Here is a 14,945-nt window from a genome sequence, read left to right as displayed (position 1 = left end):
GTCTCGTGTCAACTTCCTTTAATGTCTAAAAAAACATTTCTCTTTTATCATGAAATGAATCAAAGCAAACAATAAACAAAACTCCTTCAATCATTTTTTACCTTCCATTATGTGTAATTTTTTGTATAAAATTATATGAAGATGGAAAAGTTATAAAATCACAATTCAATATAATTAATTGAACTTCTTGACATAACGCAAACCCCAAGGCCCCAACAAAAGAAAGAAGTGAAAAGCAAAATACCTAGCTAATTAGAAAGTTAGAGGCCATGGAGTATATGCCAGCTCTTGATGCTAACTCTACCTAGCTAACTAGTCTCATCTCATCTCCCTTTCCTACGTTGTTAGCTGTCTCTACACCTTTCCTATCTCCGACAAAGATAACATGAAATTGACAAAAGGATATGCAATCATCATCTTCATCATGCTAATTTCTGTTACAAATAATTAAAGTAATTAATACAGATTCCTCTTCATGTCAAGCTAAAAGGAATAATGATGAAATCATGCGAGATCATAGAATTGGACATAATACAATTCTCATGTGGCTATGTAAAGTATACATCGAAGAACATAATACAAAGTTCATATTCTTCTCTCTTTCTCTCATTCATCTCTATTCATCTATATTTGATCTTATTTAGATTACTCTCATAACAAGTAGTTTATCTTACCCTTAATTTACTTTTCATGTGAAGGAAATTGATCATTGGGATTCAGAGGAATCTCTAGCTGCGGATATGTTTTGCCTTTGCAAATAAAATGAAAAGAGTGAAGTCAAAGCCACTTTCAAAACTTGCTTATTATGTGAAAAGAATGTCTACTTACACTGACCCGTGGGAGCAAATTTTGGACTAGGGGTGTGTCTACGTTTCACGTTTTCACAAATTTTTTAAATATAAGATTTGTGCACACTCATAAAAATGAAAAAAAAATAGAAAATATATAAATAATGTGGATCTTTTAAATTTGATATGCATTTTTATGCGTGTGTTCAAATCTTAAATCCATTCAAGTATTTCTTTTTTACGTTGTTGTTATTAAGTGTAATACCTTATTCGTAGTGATAATGACAATTTGATAAAGACCTCAATTATTTTCTCCATTTTACAGTGATTGACTTGTTTGCACTCGAAAACCGTCACTTTTAATCTTTTTAAACGATCAATTATATTTTTTTAATTGTATCATCTAATTAATACAACATGCGTCAACTTTAACCCATTTGTTTTTTTAAAATATGTGAGAAATTGTCATATAGATCAATTGTTGTGGGGGAAAAGGAAAACTACTTATTCCATGTTTAACAATTAATCTCTCCCCTAAAACAAAAACAATTAATCTCTACATTTTAATATTTTTAAGCACTAATTGTCTTGTTTTGGTCCTCTTAAATCAAACAACAAATCTAAACCAAGGTCAAGCTAAACATGCATACCATTGTGATGAATCCTCTCTATCATAAAGAATCCAATGTTTTTTGTATATACAACCAGACCCATCCAATCACACCCATTATTGTATTGTACATATCCTTAACAAACTTTATGTTCACGGCACATGCATACATTTCCATAATTAATCAAACTCTTCTACAAATTCTGATTAACGACTTTGCTTCAATGTCAATGATTGCGGCCATGTTTTGTTCTTTGAAATATATGGACTCACTCAGCTGAAAAAATAATATATACCCTCCGGTCACAAATATAAGCAAAAATTCATATTTTATATTCATTCAATAAATGATGTATGTTGTCTACAATGAAGACCACATACATCATTTATTGAATGTATCTAAAATATGAATTTTTGCTTATATTTGTGACCGGAGGGTGTATGATCTTATATAATTACATAAAGAGCTTATGTGGTGCATCAAGCATTAGAGAATTTGATCTTAAAGGATAGCTTTTCAAAATTGATAAATAAATCTCACTAAATCACAATCAACTTCTTTTGAATTTTGAGAAATTAGATGATCATCTCAACTTGAATTTAGTTGGAGGGTTTCTTCATGTCAAAGCTTAATAATTTTTATTTTACTTGATATGAGATTAAAAGTAGGAAAGAAATATGACTAGGGGTCTACTTTCAATAACTCTGTAAAGCTGCTTGAACCTAAGGAAAAAAAAGAGACAAAAAAAGTGTGATAAGGACCGATCATGTTATTCTCCTATCACCACATGACCTACAATTTGATTCCAATGTCAAGAAATTACAAAAAGACAAACTATTCTCAGAAAAGAATATTAAGCCAAAGCCCAAATTATTTTTAATTTAAAAGAAAGTAACACTCCATTCCAAATATGGGAAAAATTATTGTATATTTTATAAAAAATTAAGAATTACTACAAAGTTGAAAGCTGAATACGGTATATGCACTACTCTGCTGTTGTCATAGATTCCTGTTTCATTGTTACCCATACCAGAGAATTAACAGTTTTCTATATAAAATTCATAAAAAAATTGTGTTGACAGGTGTCAATGTCAAAAATAAAATGATAAAAAAAAAGAATATATTTTGAAAAGATTTAATTTGATCTGTTCAAAAAAAAAAATTGTATACGCCAACATTTTATAACTTTTTTACTTTCTATCAAATCATTGGATGTATTATTAGCAAAAAAAAATCATAGAATGATAACACTTTTAAAGTTAATTACTAACATAACTTTAGAAATACATACTAGTCATTGGAAAAATATTTATCCGAGAGAGTGTTATTTGAATGACCGTAATTGTTAGGGTACAAAATATATTAAATTAGAATAATTAAAAATAATTAGACTAATTACTTATTTTTGGTGAATGACACATTAAACAAAATATAGCTAGGATTGAACACATTACTCTTACTTGCATATTTGCATTACATCACGCACACCTTAGAAATATTATGGTCATGCATGTTTTGTAAAATAACCAGATATGTATGAGAAATGAAAAGAAAAATATTTGATTCCGAATGGTCCCTTCCCTTTGGGAAGAATAGTGACGGTATTTCACATACAAAAAGGATAAAATAAAGTTTAAATTATGAAGACAACAAAAAAAAAGGAAGATATATACACCAAACTAATTACCTTCCCATGGTTTTTGGGAATGGTTTTCTTGATGATCGGAGTTGGAAGAGTTCATGCAACTTCCCATACCAGCAATGGTGAGGATATCACTATCAGAGAGAGGTTTAAGACCTAAGAAATCTCTTGTAAGTGCATTGTTTCCTCCGGCACCGGCACCGTCATCATCATTGGTGGTTGATTTTGTAATATCATTATTACCATCATGATTGATATTATGTTCTTGATTTGAATGAAGAATATTTCCAGCAAAAGTATCCTCAAAAGAAGTTCCATGAAATCCAGAAGAAGAGAAAGAGTTGTTTATCATTTGGTCTTCACATGAGGACAAATTCAAACTAAAATTACCATTTGAGTTTATCATGTTGTTGGTGGCAGAGTCAACAATAGACACGTGACCCTGTTGGTGGGTCCCACTCAACATGGACTGAGATGAGCTGGTTGCACCCATCTGAGCTGCTTTCTGTAACAATGCTGTAGCTGACATGTGAGGTGAAGCTGCAGATGATGGTTGGTAGGATGGAAGTGTAGGACCATTTCTAGGGTTAGGGTTTTCATAAAGGTGTAGATCTTGATCCAACCTTGAATAGTTTGAAGAGAGATCAATGGATGATTGACAAAGCCAAGAGGGTATTTGTACTTCTTGTTCTGGCCTTAACATTTTGAAACTTTGATGCTCTTTCTTCAATGTGAAGCCTTGGATATCTTGAGTTTGGAGATTGTTCATGTTGTGATGAGAATTTGGCTGTGTAGGTTGAGGAATTACAGTTCTTGAACTCTCCTCAGCTAATGCATCACAGAAGGCTCTGTGAGTTATGAAACTGTCCCTCCTGAAAATCATATAATATATATATATATATATATATATATATATATATATATATATATATATATATATAAACAAACACAAAAATACAAAAGTGAACAATGTTACTAAAATGCTATAACAGTCAAGAAATATTCACCCTCTCATTTTCTGATTCACAATCATTTTTTTAGTCTCACTCACCTTATACATGAGATTACTAAGTGCATGTTGGATAAATGTGAATTTTCCGGTGTTAGTATGATTTTGTTGAAACTCTGAAGTATAACTTTTGTCAAAATTAAGATGATACAATGTGATTCTAAATGATTCTGAGAAATTCACCATCAATCTAAGCATGCACTATGCACCGATAACCACAGAGATCGTACATTAAAAAAATTCAATTTTCCATTTTAAAAATTTCCACTTTCTTTAAAAAATGTTTGACTATGTATTGAACTCTTTTTACATGTTCAGTATACTATTATCAACTTGAAGGGATAAAAAATGTGGTAATTATTTTATTAAACTGTTTAGGTTAGTTAATATATTTATAGTTATACCTTGAGAAGAGGGTTCCACAGTCACATCTGTATTCTCTTGTGCCACAGGTTTTGGAGTGAGCTTTCCAGTCTGATTGAACTGCATACTTCTTAGAGCACTTGTCACATTTCCACTTCTTCTCACCGTGCTTTCTGCAGAAGTGCTTCTTGATACCAGTTAGGTCCCCCAAGGCTCTTGATGGGTCATGGTGCACACAAGTTGGTTCTGGACACACATACACTTTCTTCCTTATCTCATTGCTTGTTCTTTGCTTCAACTTCCATGGCAAATTGTGTCCTCTTTTATGAAGTTGAAGATTCTGATCTCTTTGAAATCCTTTGTTACAGATCTCACATATGAATCTATTTGTTGCCATCAGTGTCTTTGGTGACAAAGCTATAACTTCAGCTTGTGGGTCTAAAATGAATAATCAAATAAAAAAACAAACACAAAACAAAAGAAATCCAATTTAGATAAACAAAATATGAATGCGCGCATGTTTGGATTCACGATGAGTTTGATAAAATTACTGTCAGTCACCGTGAGTTTGCAGAAGCTACGCTCTCAAGCTTCAACAAAATCACGGTGGTAACTTTGTCAAATCTATACCATGATTCCAAACAAGCATAACATGTTAAATACACATATAGTTCTAAATTGTCGTTTGCAGCAGCAATATACCGGTTTAATTAGATGTCATTGCAGTGGCATCACAACTACAATTGCGGCCGCATCAACCATGTTTTTCTTCATATTTTTCCACAATATCATGGTTCATAGCGTAATCATAACCGCGACTATAACCACAATTTATAACAATTAAGATGAAAAGAAAAGATGGTAGAACTTAAGAAAATGAACCTGGATTGCCAGGAAGGTTTCTTCTTTTCTTAGCTGGAGTCTCATCATGAGTTTGAGTTTGTGATGAAGCAAAGTATTCCTGAGAGAATTTTGCATCAACTTCAGTTCTGTTTCCAGAAGAATTAGCACTAGCTTCACCAGATGCAGAAGTCAAATTAGACATGTTTTCCTCAACAACTAATGATTGTTGTTCTTGTTGAGACATAAAACCTTTGATCATGTTTTTTTTTCTTATGTTTGAAGTTTTTTGAATCCTAAGACTGTTATAACATGTTCCATGGATCTAATGTTTCTTCTTATATAATTACAAGTATTACAAGTCTTGCTTTTTCTGGGATCTGCAGACAAGTCTAACACAAAACAAAAAAGGAAAAAAAGTGGACTTTATCACAGACAAAACCATTGAGTAGTGAGAGAATGAACAGAACAAATTGATATAAAACTCATGAATAGTTTTTGAAATAATTGTTCTAGTATAGATAAAACAAAAATGAAAAAAAATAATAGTTGTGAGAGAGAGAGAGAGAGAGAGAGTTTTTTTTTTTTTTAATCTCAGTGATGGACACACTAGTAATAATAGTATGAACAAAAATAGAGACCAAATTGTTCAAAGTTGAAACTCAGAGAGAGAGAGGGAGAGATGAGAAAAATGAATATTGGTCTCTCTGTGTATGTCCAAAAGAACAATAGTGGAAACCAGAGAGGCAAGAGGAACCCTACTGTATAAGTCTCTGACGTTGCTGTTTCTGTCTTTTTCTCTATTTCTCTTTCTTAAAATCAGAAAAATAGTTTCTTTTTTCCATTATATTTTGCTTTTAAGTGAACTTAAATTTTTGGCCATAATAAACTTTTGTGTATAATACAATACACACACTCCTTCCTTTCATTTCGTTGTAAAGTAAACAGAAAAGAGGGAAGAAAAAGCAAGCATGTAAAAAGAGGGTATCATGATGTGAATTTTTTTTCCTGCCCCTATCACCAAAAAAATTGGTATGTCTGCCCCTAGTTGAAAACTATTGATAGAAATGCCCCTGTTCTTCATTTGAATTGGCGAACATAACCATTTTTTCAACATCCCGCAGCCTTTTTCCTGAACCTCTCTGCTGCTATACATTTTAGCTGGCGAGCATAATTTCTTTTTGTTTTTTTCTTCATGTTCTTTATTTTAAATGGCGAACTAGCCATTTTAGTTTTTTTTCCTGCTCTTTGTTTAAAATGGCGAGCATGCCATATTGATTTTGTTTTTGAACTAACCATATTTACATAACAGCACCATGAATTGATTTACATAACAGCACTATGAATTGCTTTTATTATTGCATGTGAGAGAAATTTCATGTGAGAGCAACAATGGTGACCGCATGAACAAAAAAATTGGAAAAAAAATGGACATGGTCGCCATTTTCATTGGCAAACATGTAAAAATTAAATGAAAAAAAAAACCATGCATGCTCACCATTTCAAATAGAACAGGAAAAATAAAATAAAATCATGCTCGCCATTTCATTTGTAGAACTTAGAAAAAGCCTGCAACTGCTCAGAGAGTAGAGAAAAAATGGTTATGTTCGCCATTTCAATTGGAGGACAAGGGTATTTGTATCAATAGTTTTCAACTAGGGGCAGACATATCAATTTTTTTGATAATAGGGGTAGGAAAAAAAAAATTCACATCATTTGTGTATGTAGATAGATATGTACGTAGATCCATAGGCATATAGAAAGAGTGAGAATGATAGGTTGGTTCACTTTTTTTATTATTATTATAATAATAATTAACATCATGATTCATAATCATGGATATTACTCCCTCTGCTTTCTACAATTTACAGTTACATGATTGATCCATTGATTAACTGACATGTCTAAAAGCATATGCCTCTTAAATTATTTTTTACTCATCACTATTATCATCATCATCATCATGTAGTAATTCTTTTCCATCCTTCATTCATTTCGTTATCATTGTTACAATTGACAAATAAAAAAGAGAAATTATAATATGTTCACAAGAACATACAAATAATGTTTGGTCACACACATTTTTTTAATGATGAAAAGAAACTTGATAAAAAAATAATTAAATATTTTGAAGATAATATCTTCATGAGAGTGTGTTCAAATACTATTTATTTGGTCTTGTGGCCATGTAAGAATAGCTCTTGAAAAGATACGGTTGAAATTAGTGACATTTTTGCATGGTTACACACTGAGTACATGAATTAAAGTCTTAATGTTAACGAGTTTTATCTAACACGCATAAGTAAAATGGTCTTATATTATAGTACGTAAAATTATTTTTTATCGTTCGATCAATAAATCATATCATATTTCAATTAAATTAACGATAAAATTTATTCCATTGATAAAAAAAAACCTAATTTATACAAGATGCAAGATTTATAACTGTGGATTTATCACACTTAGTAACATAGAATTGGTCAAGTTAACAATACACTTTCGAGCTAAAGGTTGGAAGACTTCAATTCAAATCCACGAGAAATTGAAAATATTGACACATCAACTTATAACTGCCATTTTTATCTTGATATTAAATTACCACATATATTTGTTGGGATTGTCGTTTTCAATTTCATGGTCACTGCATATTAGATTTCTAAACTGATTATGTTAATAAGTTAGTTAGTTAACTAAAATAGTTTGATGTTAGTTCATGTTGGTTAATTTAGTTATCTAACTTAATCTTCTTCATCTCAATATATAAGTACCTTCTTTTGTATCATTGTTATTCTTTTAAAGCAGAAATTGGAGGTGCAAAAACATTATTATAATTTATTGGCATTTCAACTATGTTGACGACTCGACAATCATTTGCATCACTCCCAATAAATATAGAGACCAACCCAAACAAAGTCAAGAAACGGCATCATTAGACATTGTTCGCTTGGGAAGAAGAGGAGGTGTTGAGTGTGTTTCTTTGTTAGATAACTTTTTTCTAGAGTGTGTTTCTTTGTTAGATAACTTTTTTCTTTTGCGGTATAATGTTTTGGATAAATGGATTTGGAAACATGATCCTCATGTTGGCTACTATGTAAAAGATGTTTATAGTATTCTCAATCAGAATGAGGAATTGGATAACGATTTTCATAACGACGTAATTTGGAACATAGTTGTGCATCTCAAAGTTTTGTTGTTTGCTTGAAAACTTATTAATAAATGGATTCCCACCAATGATAATTTGATTCGCCGTAGAGTATTTCTGTCAAGTTGGAGTGCAATTTTTACAGCAATATTTCAATATTTGACGTCTTCTTTTCCAGTAGTTAGGGGTTTCCACAATTCATCCTTTCAAAAAAGATATTGGTTTTCACGTGTTGCAATTTGGTGGCGTGCATTTTTCAAGAAGGAGGCATGTTTCTGTTTTCACAAGATATCTGGTTGACATGTATTTGGATTATTTAGAAATAGTAGAATTCAAGATTTTTTTTTGTCAATCCTTCAAAAAAAAAGAATTTTTTTGTCAACTTTTTTTAAAGATACTCAATCTGATCAAACTTCATTTGTGGTGGTGGTTGAAGGCTTACAAACCATCTTTTATGTTTGATTTTCACTTTTATGCAGTGATGCTTTTGACCTTCCTTTCAAATTTTGGCTTTGTTTTGTTTTGTAACTTGACTTTGATCCCTTCTAAGCACACCTTGGGTTTGGTAGGGATTTTTTAATCGATCTCTCATTGCTTCTTAAAAATTAAAACTAAATAATCGAAATGTTAATTGAAATACGAAATTATATTAATTTGTTAATTGAAATACGAAATTATATTAATTAATCGTATTGCAAAGTATATATAAATTTGAAAGTATATAAAAACACATTGAAGGATTGTAGTTTATAGGAAATAGCCAACATGATACACCCATAATTAATAACAGATATGAAGAACTTCTTAAAAAAAACAAGAAGAGTGGTGTTATTTAAACATCCATTTATATGATAACTTTTGAGACAAGCAAAATTTTACAAAGAAAATGGGGTATTGGCACAAAAATCAAATTAATAAAAAGATAAAGTAAAAATATAATGTGAGTATGAAAGAGAAAGTTGTCACAAAAATTGTTAACAAATGGTTGTTCATATATCATTTCTCAAACAAGAATATACTGTACATAACAAACACACAATCAACTTGAAAGAAACAAAGATTGAATCCTAGTTGTCTAAGCTTCACATGTAGGTGTGTGTTGGCCAAAAATTAGGGTTTAACATTGGCACATGTAGCATTGGCAGTAACTCCATTGAATATGAGATCTATGTTACTAAGCACCACTTCCTCACATGGTACACCGTTGCTACAAATAAGAACTACACCATTTTGAGTGGCAGAAGTGCCCGTAATAACTTGAAGGTCAACTTACTTATCTTTGTTTTCAAAGAAGACTGTCGGTAAAGGAGAATTGAACCTTGAGACTTTGAGGATAGCACACTCTCAGATTCCAAGTCAATATCATCAGACCAACTTAAGTGGATTTAACTCTTTTGTCGTCGTATACACTTTTGTAGGTATTTGTTTGTTCAATATGAGAGCTTGCTTAAATAGTTAAATCGTCTTTGTAAGTTCGTGTGTTTTTGAGTTTCGTCCTAAACTTCTTATGATATGTGGAAAACCAAAATCGCGCGAACTTACATTAACGATTTAACTATTTAAGCCTTAATTTTCCAAGAAATTAGAACGATTAACATGCATGTTCCCCAGGTAAAATTATTTAAGTATGGTGTAAGTTGTTTTGAATACTAATATATACCTTCTTACTGCATTGATTCTATGGGCAGTACTCTTGATCAATGATCACTGGTTGCTAAATTTGTTCATTATAATATCCTCAAAATGAAGATGTGACACAAGATAAGTGATTGGAGTGGCAGGCCATGTCTTAATCCTCAAACCATTATTTGTACTTGTCAGTGTACAATTTCTAACAATACTTTCCATGATTACTACATTACTTGTTTCACATAATACATGTTTAACACTTAGATTGACGAAGTGCAAGACGAGTTCACGCAAATAAGCGGGAAAAAGAACAACTCGCCACCTGAAATTTGCAACAAAGATCCAGATTCAGAGAAACACTAGCAACCCAACAACCTAGATTCGAGCAAAACCGAACAACCCCAAAGGGCTTGAGCCACCGTAGAAGGCGGCAGACCACTCCTACTTGGGGTTAAGGAGCAAACATGTTTACCTGAACCCATACGACGACCAGCAAAAGGAGGACAAAACGGGTAAGAACAAACTAGACCCATCGGCAAATGTGGAAGTGATTTGTTTGGTCTCACACAGGCACAAGTAAAATGGTTTTGCACCATACATACATGTCTTTTTTTTTATAGCAAAAAGAATACTATACATCGATAACTTTTAAACCAATTAAAAATCTTCATATGATGTGGAATGAAAAGTTTTAAAATACACTTTGTTTAAAAAAATTGAATTTACACTTTAAATACTTTATATATTTAAGTACGAAGCAATAATATAATGATATCAACTATTCAGTTTTTTTTTTAAGGAAACTGTTCAAAGATAATATACGAAGAAGGCACAATATGTTTGCGTAAAGATAATATACAAAAAAAATAGCAGGTACTTATTGAAATAAAAAGTTCATCTGAATAAATTTTGAAAATATATATGTTTATGTAATTTGAACAATAAACTTGAAAAGAGAAAATAACTTATACTAGCCTAGAGTGTGATCACATCACAATATTTGGTACTCTTATTAAGAAACACAAGGGGTTGCTTTCCTTTTCTTTTAATAACTCGTTGCTCATAGTTTAGCAAAGGCATCCATATTTTATACTAGTCGCATGTATCGAAACTTTGATTATTAATAAAATACATAATTTCTTCTCGTAAAAAAATCTTTTTATACCGTTGGTATAATTATGAAACTTTTACTCAACAAAATTCCACAACCCTTTTGCCAAAGAAAATAAATTCCATAAAAAAAATCACCAATATTTTTTTATGAGATAAAAAATAACCAATATTGTTATACCAAAGATGTATAAAAATTTATATTTCATTGTATCTTATCTCTATAAATTGCCAGATATAGGTGTATATCCAAATCATTTCCGATGCAAAAAATAACCAAGAGCTCATCCTTGTTCAACTTTGTAAGGATAAACCAAATCCCTTACACCAATGCATCACAAAACAAAATTCCTCTCCATAGCATTCTTCATTTCTTCAACTATATAAAAAAGAACAAAGGGAAAAACAGTCAAAGGATGATAATCTAAAGAACAGTAAAAAAATTGAAATCTATAACAAATCTTGGAAAGAACAAGAGTAAATGAAAATTTGACGAATACTAATCATATAAAAAAAAAAAAAAAAAAAAACATATAATAACCATAATGGCTCATTCAACTTCAAAGTTTCCCTCCATCTTTCTTTCTATGTTCATTTTAAATAAGACAAATAACATGTACAATATCATGTATCATAAATTAGCAGGAACTTCGAAATTTCTCACTAGAGATAGAGGGAAAAATTACTTGCACAGAAACAATAACAAACATTGAAGATTTGCAGAACATTGAAAAGGCTTAATCCTATTATTAGTTCTCATATTTCACCATAATTCGTAAATGCAGGTATGGCACCTGGGGCAAATATATTTATCTAAAAGTCCAGACACCTGATCAAAAACTTTTTAGTTTAAGGACTTAATTACAAATTATTGATAAATTCAGAAACCTTGAAAACTAAATGACATGAAAGTTGAAGTGGTTGTTCATGTATTCAAAGACAATGTTTGTCGCATATAAAAATAAAAATAAATCAAGTGTTTAGCAGGTTACATTTCCTTTTCATCCACAGTGACACAAATGACATTACAGGATAAATGTTAAACTTAATTGAAACTTTTATTTTTTGAAATAGACAATTGAATTGTCTCAGGATACAAGGTAAGAAAAAAGGGTGTAATTATTTCTTCCATTCAGGATATAGTATTTAAAGAGAACTTGGTACGTGCAATGGAAGTTGTAAGAAAAGGAATTGCATTTGTGAAGGGAAAACACTCAGAGGAGAATTATTGTTTACATTCAATTTCAATCAATCAATAAATATCATCAATCCTACCATGTTGAGTTGTATTATCCACTGTTTACAAACTATAATCAATCATCACAGCAATTTTTATTTCAGTGATATATGATTAGCTACCAGGTAGAGTATCTAGTTTGCACCCGAAATAAGTTCAAGAAACTTATCTTCACTGTAATAAAAGATAAACAACAATATTTAAGGATGAAAGATCAATGAATACCTTCTAAACAGGCATAATCTCAAAATCTTCATGCTGAGAGCAACGGCGGAAATATGTAGTTATATGGTCAAGATCGCTAATGAAGATTTTGTATGTTGATCCAACGCTTAAGTTCAGCGACTTCAATTTTCTCAAAGTTGAACATTCTTCCTTTGTTGAACATTCTTCCTTTGGCATGGCAGCAGTCCCACACGAAACCTGAAAACAAATAGGTTACAAACCTTTTAGCTTTAAGCCCACCAAACTACATTTCAAGAGAAACAATTCAAAACAGAAACAAATACAAAAAAAAAAAAAAATTATACCATAGTTGTAGAGAAGGATAGTTCAGCATCAGGACATTCCCGAGACATATTGATCAAACCATGAGAAATCTTTTCTCTCGTCTTCTGATGAGATTCTTCCAAGTTATTATTTGGTTCACGGATATCAATGGTCAAGTTGTTCACAGAAGGAATACTAAACTCAAAGAAGGCACACGGAGAAGAATATAAGTAGCTGAAATTGATAAGCTGTGGTGCATCAATTACAAGTTTACATTTAAAACGGTTGCACATTAGAGTCAAGTTATTAAGTTGAGGAGCAGATATCATGAAATCATTTGGGACCAATTCTGACTTAAAACAGACTTCCCTCAAGTACAGATTCTTTAAATTGACACAGTTCCCGATTGGATTCAGAGATTCATTTCCTGTACAACACAGAATCAAGTTGCTGAGATTCAAAGTTGTCAATGTTGCAAAGCCAAAAATATTTCCTAAAGTCGCAAATGATTTTGAAAAATCAAGTCTAGCATGATCCATAGTAAAATGTTCCAAACGCAACAACTTTATCTCCGGTACGCAAGCTAAAGGCCATGCGACTTTCATAGGATGACAATCTTTCAACTCAAGCCTTTTCAAGGATTCACATTTCAACAATGACAAAGGGATGTCAACGGGCGGGCTGCCATGAACTTTCGCACGAAGATTGACTCTGATTTCTTCAACGCCGTGTGACGTTGCGTGATCAATGACCTTATTAAATAGGTTTTGATCAGTAGCATAATCTACTCCAGCACGGCAGTAAGTAAGAACTTTCACAGCAGATGAATCTCGACGGAAAAGGACCCACAGAACAAATTTCTTGAAATCAGCCAACCGGGAGAAAGATTTGCTGTTGAAATTTAGGCTTGGAACTGAAGTCCAAAGACATGTCCACCTTTTCGACAAAACACAAGTCCGAACAGCATCCTTCGTTTCCATAAACGACAAAATATGACGCAATACACAATCAGGTATATCGTCAAACATGTCCTCTCCTTCCACCGCTTCATTATTATCTTTATCCTGACGCGCCGAATCCGGCATTGATGGTCTTAACTTCTTCAAGATACGACGAGATCCTGGAAAACCAGTTTCCCACATACCAGCTCCACAGCATTCAATAGATTTAGTTGTGTAGTATTAGGTGTCACTTATTTTCTCCAAAAACTACCACCCTCCAACTTCAAAACAACATAATCCAGCAAGACTTGATTCATCAACAATGCTACTCTTAATTATATAATCTGATTAACCAAATCAATATATTAAAAAACAACTAAAATTTCTCCTTGAACAATCAATAAGAGAAACTGGAAATCAACATAAGCTTTTATGCATATATCTTTCACATCCTTAATCAAAAAAATCAAAAAACTTTCACAGAAACTGAGATAATTGAAACATGAAATTTGTCACACCACCAATATCCATAATTAACATATAATATAACTTATTCAAAAAAAAAAAAAAAATTGACATAACCTGAGAAAACTGAAACATGAAATTTGTGACGCTATCAATATCCATCATTCATTGATTATCATCCCAACCAATCAAAATTCTGGATCAAAAAATTCTCCCCAAAACCCCCATTCACAAAATTTTCATGTTAACTAAACCAAGTTGATAACTTTATGAACAAAAAGCTTGATACTTACACCTAAAACTTGATAAAAAAACAAATTTTCAATCAAAAAAGTTAACTTAACAGCTAGCAATAAAGTTGATGAAAAGAATCAAAGATGAAAACTTTACCATTCCAATGAATAAAAAAAAAGTATTGAGTAGAGAGAAAAAAAATAAAAATAAAAATGGGCATTGAAGAAAATAAGGAAAAGAAAAGAGAGTACCTTGGAAGATGGAGGGAGAGTGTGTTTTGTTTGTGAAGCTTCTGAAATTTGAAAGAAAACAGTAACACTAGCGGCGACCGTGTATGTCTGTCTCTTACGTTTCTCTCTCTCTCTCTCTCTCTCTCTCTCTCTCTCTGTCTCTCTAGAATCTCTCTCTGTGTTTTTCTCTCACTAAAATCTTTCTCTCTTTCTTT

General features: G+C 31.7%; 2 protein-coding genes across 2 annotated transcripts; both read right to left on the bottom strand.

Moving 5' to 3' along the window:
- Positions 1-2,934: 2,934 nt before the first annotated feature.
- On the bottom strand, positions 2,935-5,986 carry LOC146951173 (protein indeterminate-domain 11-like). The gene is made up of 3 exons (XM_085747142.1): positions 5,296-5,986; positions 4,455-4,851; positions 2,935-3,913 (listed from the first exon to the last, which is right to left on the bottom strand). The coding sequence occupies exons 1-3, from the start codon at positions 5,513-5,515 to the stop codon at positions 3,079-3,081; spliced, it is 1,452 nt and encodes a 483-aa protein (XP_085603268.1). The 5' UTR covers positions 5,516-5,986; the 3' UTR covers positions 2,935-3,078.
- A 5,268-nt stretch (positions 5,987-11,254) lies between these two features.
- On the bottom strand, positions 11,255-14,945 carry LOC146951172 (F-box/LRR-repeat protein 25-like). Its single transcript, XM_085747141.1, has 4 exons — positions 14,752-14,945; positions 12,902-14,145; positions 12,597-12,794; positions 11,255-11,513 (listed from the first exon to the last, which is right to left on the bottom strand). Exons 2-3 carry the CDS (start codon positions 14,000-14,002, stop codon positions 12,600-12,602), a joined length of 1,296 nt encoding a protein of 431 aa, XP_085603267.1. The 5' UTR covers positions 14,003-14,145; positions 14,752-14,945; the 3' UTR covers positions 11,255-11,513; positions 12,597-12,599.

The sequence above is a fragment of the Medicago sativa genome, chromosome 2, assembly GCF_051527215.1.
Source record: "Medicago sativa cultivar Bolivia chromosome 2, Bolivia_mono, whole genome shotgun sequence".
NCBI lineage: Eukaryota > Viridiplantae > Streptophyta > Magnoliopsida > Fabales > Fabaceae > Medicago > Medicago sativa.
The sequence above is the reverse complement of the archived record's forward strand: the minus strand, read 5'-3'. Positions and strand labels throughout refer to the sequence as shown.

Bases quoted from the DNA above. Each gene is read 5' to 3' on its own strand.
- LOC146951172 (XM_085747141.1), bottom strand. From the start codon at position 14,002: ATGTGGGAAACTGGTTTTCCAGGATCTCGTCGTATCTTGAAGAAGTTA. The intron at 12,795-12,901 runs GTATAATTTTTT...ATTTGTTTTCAG, and splicing joins TATCCTTCTCTACAACTATG to GTTTCGTGTGGGACTGCTGC.
- LOC146951173 (XM_085747142.1), bottom strand. From the start codon at position 5,515: ATGATCAAAGGTTTTATGTCTCAACAAGAACAACAATCATTAGTTGTT. The intron at 4,852-5,295 runs GTTCATTTTCTT...TATTCATTTTAG, and splicing joins AAACCTTCCTGGCAATCCAG to ACCCACAAGCTGAAGTTATA. The intron at 3,914-4,454 runs GTATAACTATAA...TATGATTTTCAG, and splicing joins TGTGGAACCCTCTTCTCAAG to GAGGGACAGTTTCATAACTC.